This window comes from Pinus tabuliformis, chromosome 3_2 (genome assembly GCF_031772625.1).
Source record: "Pinus tabuliformis cultivar Carrire ecotype Pingquan chromosome 3_2, CPIR1, whole genome shotgun sequence".
In the NCBI taxonomy this organism is placed as follows: domain Eukaryota; kingdom Viridiplantae; phylum Streptophyta; class Pinopsida; order Pinales; family Pinaceae; genus Pinus; species Pinus tabuliformis.
Genome location: NC_142302.1, coordinates 285,668,742 through 285,677,865, shown reverse-complemented (window position 1 = coordinate 285,677,865; position 9,124 = coordinate 285,668,742). Strand labels below are relative to the sequence as shown.

The 9,124-nt window shown below is 38.2% G+C and overlaps 1 protein-coding gene across 1 annotated transcript; it reads right to left on the bottom strand.

Annotated features, from left to right (window-relative positions):
• Positions 1-201: 201 nt before the first annotated feature.
• Positions 202-1,998, bottom strand: LOC149180736 (uncharacterized). Its single transcript, XM_089418216.1, has 2 exons — positions 675-1,998; positions 202-418 (listed from the first exon to the last, which is right to left on the bottom strand). Exon 1 carries the CDS (start codon positions 1,288-1,290, stop codon positions 733-735), a length of 558 nt encoding a protein of 185 aa, XP_089274342.1. The 5' UTR covers positions 1,291-1,998; the 3' UTR covers positions 202-418; positions 675-732.
• Positions 1,999-9,124: the final 7,126 nt, after the last annotated feature.

The following is a 9,124-nucleotide window of genomic DNA, read 5'->3' as shown; positions in this document are numbered from 1 at the left end:
AGGAATAATACATCTTGATTAAGACAATACAGGTTCCAATTACTTTTAAAAGAAGCAGCATAAAGAAACTACAATGGAGATAGTAAATGAATTATTGTCCATAATCTTCTCTTAATAGAAGAAGCATGCCAAAAGCCCTATCTAATATGTAATTTATGGAAATCTTTCAGCTGCTCTCTGCTTATGAGAGCATAACTACAGAGTTTGGTACAGTGAATACATATTATAGCATCCAGACCACTAACCATGCAATTTCAAAACAATATATTTAAATTTTATCAGAGCAGCGGTTACAATACCTGGATTTCACACAAATAAAAGGTCCTTTATATTTCACAAAGAACAACATTTTTTGCAGAATTGGATGCAATTGCCGTGTCCAACAACAACATGCACAGGGCATGGAAACCCTGAAGACCTGTTTGGGACCATCAGAAAAAACTGAATAATTTCCACATCTGAAACAAACCCAAGCACATGACATTTCTAATTTACAAGCACAAATCCCCTTTAAATGCTGCAATTATCTCAAAAATAATTCAGGACTTCATATTGCAACTACCACCCACCAGTTATTATAGAAAATACTTTTCCCAAAGTAATAAAGCATTAGCCGACTTACCAGAACCAACCAATGCACATAATTTTTTTGTTTTAAAGGGGGGGCTTCTTACCAGTAAGTTCGCATAAACCCTAAGCCCAAAAACCCCAGTGATTAACCACCGTGCAGCTTCACTTGAAGGACCCCGCGCTCATATTTCTGCACAAAATTCGAGCGTTCATCTCGTTGACGGTATCAATAAGCCCTCCTAAGTCCATAGTTCCACCGGAGGCCTCGTTCTCCTTGTCTTTCTTCTCCTGGGGTTTAGCCGCTCTACGCTTAAACTCAGTTGCCTTCTCGAAGAAATTCTCATAGATATACTCTGCCGTGTAGCCCTTCTCCTCATCATAGAGCATGATGTGACCGTGCCATTCCCAGACGCGGTAGCCGGGCTCTGGGTCCTCGTGGAACCCCACGCAAACTTGGTGCTCGCTAATGGTGACAGCCTGGCCGGAGTTCGCCTTCAGTTTATCAGTGTCCCCGCTGGATATAATCTGAACGATATTCTTCTCCAGCTTCGCCTCCTCTCTCTCCAATGGGCTCTTGCTCTCGTCCGCGATGATGCAATCATACGAGTTGGATAGGAAGGTATTGGTGTCCAGAAAAGGGCTGCGCATATTTAGCCGACTCATCATGGTGCTCACAACCAGGCTTTCGAAAGAGTTTTTGGTGGAATACTGGTTCGCCATTTTCCCTCCGATGGCTGATATCCACTCTCCAAGACTTCCTTCCGGTGGATATCAATATATAAATTGCAATGGCCAGGCATATGTGGGCTCTCAAGGAATTTAACAGCTTGGGGATTGGAGGAAACCAAAGGGAAAAGGGCGAAAGCAATAAATTTCCTTTGCCTTTATCGCCATCAGAGTATCAGTGTTTATCTTCATGCCTGACAGTTAAACCCCAAAATTAGCATCCTTCAAGTTCATATCCTCTGGCAGCATTTAACAGCTTGGGGATTGGAGGAAACCAAAGGGAAAAGGGCGAAAGCAATAAATTACCAGGAAGCGCAGGCATGGCGCAAGATGCCACGGGCTTGGGACTCTTCTTGACCTTGACGAGACACATACGGCAATTTCCGGCGATAGAGAGGCGGGAATGATAGCAGAAGCGAGGGATAGGCGCGAATGATAGCAAAAGCGAGGGATATCGACCCCCGCTAGGCACCGATAACAAAAATGCCGACCATTCCGCCTGAAGGATGAAGACCATAACAGAAATGATTGAACAATTTCCCGCTGAATGTGGACGCCAGGTGTCAGTCTCAGAAACAAAAGGACGACGAAAGTTTCTTTCAAAGGAAGGCCTATCGGCCTAATAATAATCGATTCCTTTCTACTCGTGTTTTGAATTTCTGGAATTTTTATATAAGAAGTCCCATTTTAACGAAAGCCCACCTAAGGGGGAGTCTCCCTAAGCACACTAGCATTTCCTCAGCTCTTGTTGTTGCTACTTGAAGTCTTTTTGCTGAAGTAAAATGCAGTGGCATAGATTATCTTGTGTTCTATGTCCCCAATCCCAGTTTTCATAAATATTGTTTTTCCATTGTTTGCAGAGTTGGTATCTATGTTCTAACAAGACTGATTTGAACACTTTAAGTCAATGTAGAGTGTTATGTTGGTATCAGAGCTCCCCCCTACATAAATAAATCTCACAATCTGGAAGATGCAAGTGGAATTGGAAAACCATCTCGGTAATTGGCTAGTCCTCTGTGCTTTTATTCAAGTTACTCTAATATGTTACCTGGTACAATTATGTTTTGTTCTAGCTCCTTGAATCTCTTGGCTGTATTGACTAAGTTGTTATTTGCAGCATCATGGTAGTTCACTGTGCACTTAATTTGAATTCCTCTTACTTAGGATGCACTCTTTCATTCATTTCATTTGCTTTATTGATACAGCCATATTTGGATTAAATCTCAACCACTTAAAGATTAATATCCAAAACTTACCCTTGATATTGACTGTCCATGGACAACCCAAGAGGGATTCCTTTCTGTGCTAATTGTCTCGAGCAACCCAAGAGGGATTCCTTTCTGTGCTAATTGTCTCGGGTAACCCAAGAGGGATTCCTTGTTGTGGATTCCTTTCTGTGGTAATCTTTGAAATGCATGGCAGCAGATAGCATTTAGGGACAGAGTGCCCAACGCATCCATGAACCAACGAACACTTAACCAACTTGGAATTGCATCTGTGTCCATTGCTGAAGTCAGTTGCAACCTCTATAAGAGTAGCTTCTGACCATGCTCACTTTATCAGTTGCGCTTCCACTTGCGCCTTTAGTTAAAAGAGACACTTCCGCTGAGCCTGCGATAGAACCATTTCAGTGCACCATATAGTGTTACATCCAGTACCGTAGCACTTAATCTAAAGGAACCCTTATCTGCGGTTCATATCTTGGGCCCGCAAAATAGGACCTCGGTATTCTCTATGCCAAGCTCCTCACTATGGTATGTCCCCCCGGTATAAACGAATCAAGGGCGATCTTAGAAGCATACATTTTAGTAGGATAAAGAAATCATGTTTGAAACCACACTTGGGTATGAACTACCACCACTCTACTGACCCCTTGATATTGTACTAGCACTGAAACTACTAGTACTTCCTCCTACTACTGCACCAGGCTGACTACAATTGCTAGAATAATGATTGTACCAAGGCAAATAGAAAGCAAAACCAGAAAAAGAAAGTACCATATGACTTATGGATGTCAAAGTGGTCAACATTGGGCTAGCTCTGTGGTTTCTTGACATTACCTCTTCGACAACGGGGGTTCAGAATCTCAGCTTCTTTCATTATCAAGAAGCAGACAGTTTAGTAGGCTAAAGATTCAATCAGGATTGCCATACAGTTCTCGATGATAGATTTTTACTGATGAACAGTAGTTTCATGTTCTAACTCTAACCAGGGCACTATGCTTTGCTAATCATAGCATTATATACACCTATAGGGTGTTATAATATATTCTTTTGGTTCTTTGGACTTCTTTGGAGAGAAAATCTCGTCTGAAGTTCTTTAGTGCAGTGTGTTACTATCACTGGTCTACTCTCAACATATGGATGGAAACTTCCCTTCTGTAGATTTGCAACTTGAGGTCACATTGTTCTCCACTGTTCTTTATGGGTTTGAGGTGTGAGGGCCTTGCCTTTGAGACAAACTATGCCAAGATATAGAGTGTAGAGACCCATATGCTTCTGCATGATCAAGAGAAATAAAACAATTCCGCATGCCATTGTTCACGTAGAGTTTGTGACCCATTCACTCTGGCTTGAGACCATTTTTAGATTGGTCTAGCTGTTGCATCATATTTGCTATATCTTTGACACAATATTTAGTAGGGAGTGTTATCCATACTTTGCTTTTTATACCTATTAGGCCATAGCCTCGAATAGAGACCCATTGATTGGCTTCATTGTTGAAAGCAAACTCGAATAGACCCATTGATTAGCTCCATCATTGATGCTTTCAGAGGTTTCAGACCATCGCCAGTCAATTGGCATCTTGGTGGATAGCTTTCACATATACAGGCAGGATGTCTAGGCCTGACTTGACCTACCAAGTGGGTTAAAGGGCAAAATGGCCTTTTTTTAGAGATTGTTCCCTCATATGGTATGAGGTATTCAACCTGGATTCTCGATTGATCTATCAGTCACAGTGTATGGTCTCTCCATTTGAGCTACAAGGTGTGGGTCTTTGTTCCGTTGGTAGTTCAAGGGCTGCCCTCCAAAGTTCACCATGCCAAAAGGAAGTAGTCAGATAGTTTGTGCCCCTTTTTCATCGTTTAAAATCCTTGGAGCATCTTTTAAGGGATTGTAGATTTTATAGATCATGCTGGAGGTTGGTGCAGGACTGGCATTTTGTTCTGCTTCATGGGCAGCTTGATTCGTGCACACAGTTTCATTGGTGTGCAGGTCTTCTTGGGGTTTTTCAGTGCTTGGTTTCATGCTTTCAGGGGTTTGGGACTGTATTTAGATTTCAGCTTTGATCCACAATCTAGAAGCTTCAATGCAAGTATGCTTGAGGTCAATTTTATCAATTATTTTTTTCACTTCTAGCGAAAAGAAGTAGGTATGAAATTATTTGTCAAAGGATACCTCCTAATAAAGGATGCCAAAGAGCTTATTGCTATCACGTACTGAGGTTATTGATGCCTTAGTTTCTCTCAGGAAGAGGATATGATTCATGTATGTATACACTCTTTTCTTTTGGTTGGTTTTTCTGTTTCGGATACTAAGTACAATAGAGCAAAATTTTATCACTCCTTGTGGACTTCCACTAATGAGGCAAGGTAATTTGCCTATTCTCGATTCTACACTACATATTAACAATGTAAAGCCCATTGCACAGTTTGTATAATAAATTACACTACATATTAACAATGTAAAGCCCATTGCACAGTTTGTATAATAAATTTGCAATTTTTGGATTTTACACTACATATTAACAATGTAAAGCCCATTGCACAGTGTTTTTAATAAATTTGCAATTTATGTAAAACATACCTGGGTAATTGCAGAGATCTTATAGATAATTTATAAACCTTGAGTGAGTAATGTGAAGTAGCATTAAAGTCATTTTTTTCAATATAACAATAGTGTTTTCAATGGCCCAGAACAAATGGGAGGTGCAAGTCATTTAAGCATTCAAATATTACTGTTGTAAAGGCCTTGCACTAGGACTTCTATTGTTGATTTCACACGGTTTAATTAAAAACAATGAACTACATTATATTTAGATGTTAGCATTCTCAATAATTGATTAAGATTGAAAACTTTCTTTGAATCTTGCACTTGAGACAAATCAGATGGAAGAAAAAAGCAATCATATTACCATAGGAATCTAAAGGGTTATGGTAAAATGGGATCCAGTTATATGAGCAAATCACAGTAACAAGTACCTAACAAAAATACTTTCAGGAAAATGTTTATAGGGCTTAAAATGCATTGGGAGTAAAAGGGCTAGTTGGCCTCTTTTCTGTGGTGGATACCTTCGAAGTAGTATTCCACATGGTAAGCACATTCTCTGGCCTCTCTGCAATAAGATATACATTTGCTAAAAATCATTAGAACTTCATAAAATCTTCATTTTCCACCCATTAATCCCCACCCTAAATCCATTTCTATCTCGCTTCTCAAATCAAAATAATTTAAGACCTCGAAAATATGAGTTTTTTCCCTCAGCATAATAATATAGTTCTGAGATGACACGCAGGAGTGATCTGAGAACTTCACGTGCAATTCCTTAATGTAGCACCATATACTTTGCCTTGTATAACTCACTACGTTGTACTTTTCCTTATATGACTTACTGCAATGTAATAGACTAAGCCATGCCTATTATTCTAGCTAGACTTAATTTTATGATTTTGGGGCCGAAAAGTTCTTTTAAATCTAAGAACCGTTGTGTATATGGGATTGATGTTGTTCATGGTCACAACAATGTCTATGGGGCTACCGTCTTCCCTCACAATGTTGGGCTTGGAGCTATCAGGCAAGTAGAGTATCAACTCCATTTTTTCTTCACAACATTTCCTTGCAACTAGAAAATGTCATGGCTAATGATTTAAACAAATGAGTAGGTTGAGTGGTCGGCTATATTTCATGAAAACCCTTTATCTCTAGACAATACTAGAGAGCCTGGCCTATATCCGTAGGCATTATTTTTTCATCGTAAGTAGTATTATGATTTAGAAAGTGCCAAGGGGCACTCTGATTGCAATCAGCAAAATGTTAGGAGACAATGATTTGAAAAGTAACTAGGGTTATCTGAATGATTATGGGCAAAATCTTGAGTAACTGAATTGGGATAATAACAGAATCAGGGTGAAAATGTTGATGTTTAATATATCATGGGAACTCTGGCTTCTGATTAGTACCCTCAAAATCAAAATCTTCTAGAAAGTTTGGCTAACAATTTGTATCAACGTTTTATGGATACAGGGATCCCGATCTGGTTAAAAGAATTGGAGCTGCCATAACTCTGGAAGTTCGATCTACTGGCATTCAATACACATTTTCTCCATGTGTTGCTGTAAGACTCTGGCATGGAAGTGCTCGATGGAAGTTCATTCAAAAATGAGAGTCAAGTTTTCACTGTTTAGAATGTCTTGTTTGATGCGAGCAGGTTTGCAGGATCTTTACAAAGGGGGTGCCGTATGTGGCTGGACAGTAAGTTTCAAACTTTTTGTTTTATCCCTACTTAGAACATAAATTTCTTTGATCAATCAATTGTACCACAGTTTTCTATATAATTGGACATTAAGCTGCAAACCTTTTGCTTTATCCATGCTTAGAATATGAATTTCTTTGATCAATCAATTGTACCACAGTTTCCTGAAATAGTTTTCTAACCATGTGATTTATTGATGTTTGTCAGGTCAAATATTGTAGCGTGTGCTAAGCACTTTGTGGGCGATGGTGGAACAACCCAGGGTGTCGATGAGAATAACACTGTCAGCAATTATAAACAATTAGTCAACATCCACATGACCCCCTATTTCAATGCCATTGCCAAAGGAGTCTCCACCGTTATGGTTTCTTACTCTAGTTGGAATGGACAGAAGATGCACGCTAACCGTTTTCTCATTTCTCATGTTCTAAAAAAGCAACTTAGCTAATAGAATTCCCAAATCTATAATAGAATTCCCAAATCTATTTTATATCGTATTGCATATTGTAGATTAGTAGATTGATCTAAAATTTAATTTTCATTACTGGTTAAAATCATGTACATACTTTTATGACAAATCAACTTTCCTCAGAAGCATCAGTTAGTTAAAAAACAAATGGAAGCCATTAGAATTCTCTGTTTTTCAAATATCGGACTAAATCAGATTTGGGCGTCTTAATGTATTTGAATTCTATTTCCTGTGCTTCAAAAGATTTGTAGGCTCCAGGCTGTGATATATATCTAGTGCTTTAAGCAAAGACCGGTTTTCAGTATACCTGGCCTCGTTTCTCTGGTTTGAAGCGATGCAATTGGGAGTGGAGTCCCATTAATATTCTATAATTGCACTTCAAATCTAAACTCCTAATGAATTCTGAGTGCAGGCATTGAGGGTGTCTTCAGTCTCATATATCACTGCGTGGTTCATTATATTATTTTCAAATGTTTGTTAGGATCCCCATTCAGCTTAATAACAACGAATGTAAACACATAATTTAGGAAATTTTAAGGTGTAAATTTCAGTCTTAAATTAATTTTGTATTTTCTAAAATGATTTGACTAGGATAAAAATATTTTACATTAAAAATTTCCAAATCTTTTTAAAAGCTATATAAAATCCTTAAGAATTCTAATTTTTTTAAAAACTACATGATCAAACATGTTATTATTAGTATTTTAAAAATTAATATTCATAAATTTGGAATTAACTTATATCTATGCTAATAGACTTGCCAGCTTGAAGCATTGGCTTCTTTGAAAGCTGAAATTCAAAGCCTTTCACACATTCATATGATTCCTTAACCAGAAAACCAAATCCAGGTATTTGGCAATGTATCTACCATATACTTTTCATTTCAATGGCTTGTTAACATACTTGCTATAGGGGTGCAGAGCGGGGTATAGAAAATATAATTGGATCCTGCTATAAGGGTGCAGGGTGGGTTATAGAAAATATGATTGGATCCTGATGTGGTTTTCCTATTTCATAACCATAGAAGGCAAAAACTATAAAGACACTTGTATCTGGTTGATGTATAGAAATTGCATCAGATACATGAATTGTCAGCACTGTGTGCATATATTTGCAGGGCAATGATAAAGGCACTCAGTACAGATCTGGCATATATTACTATTCAGCTGATCAAGAAAGAGCTGCACGGGAATCAATGGAAAGGCACCAAAGGCCACTGCATAAAGAGATCGTGAGAGAGATCCTGCCAGCGAAGAAGTTTTACAGAGCAGAAGAGTATCATCAACAATACCTGGAAAAGAGATCAGCTGGTGCCAAACAATCTGGGGCCAAAGGATGCAATGATCCAATTCGATGTTATGGTTGAATAGTGACTCGATCAAATTAACTGGACTTCTTTCAAAATTAAAGTATTTGTATCTTCTTGTTTAGTTCAGCTAGATATTACAACAGAGTGTTGTATAGGGGAATAGGGGAGTATTATGGCGGTGGAAATTTTGCGTCATGCCTCAACCATCCATCTTGGATAGTGTCATCCGATTTCAAGCTCTTAAAGATGATTTTGATTTCAAGCTAGTAAAGCTCAGGGCTCAAGTATAACTCTATACTTATCTTTATTTGTAATCCTGCTGTCAAAATAAGTTTAGCTTATCTAGTTAGCTATGTTGTTAAATGTCATTTGGATTTTAGTTGAAAGAAACAGAGGAAGAGATGAATTGTTTCTATTCTCTGCATATTTATTGATATAATTTGATTCTCTTCAAAAGAAACTTTATGAACAATGATAGTTAATAGTTCATAACTTTAGGACTATTATCTTCTCTCAGGAAATATGGTTTCTAAGAAAGAGTACAATGTACTTATATTCTACTCTTGTACAGAAGGAAT

Bases quoted from the DNA above. Each gene is read 5' to 3' on its own strand.
- LOC149180736 (XM_089418216.1), bottom strand. From the start codon at position 1,290: ATGGCGAACCAGTATTCCACCAAAAACTCTTTCGAAAGCCTGGTTGTG.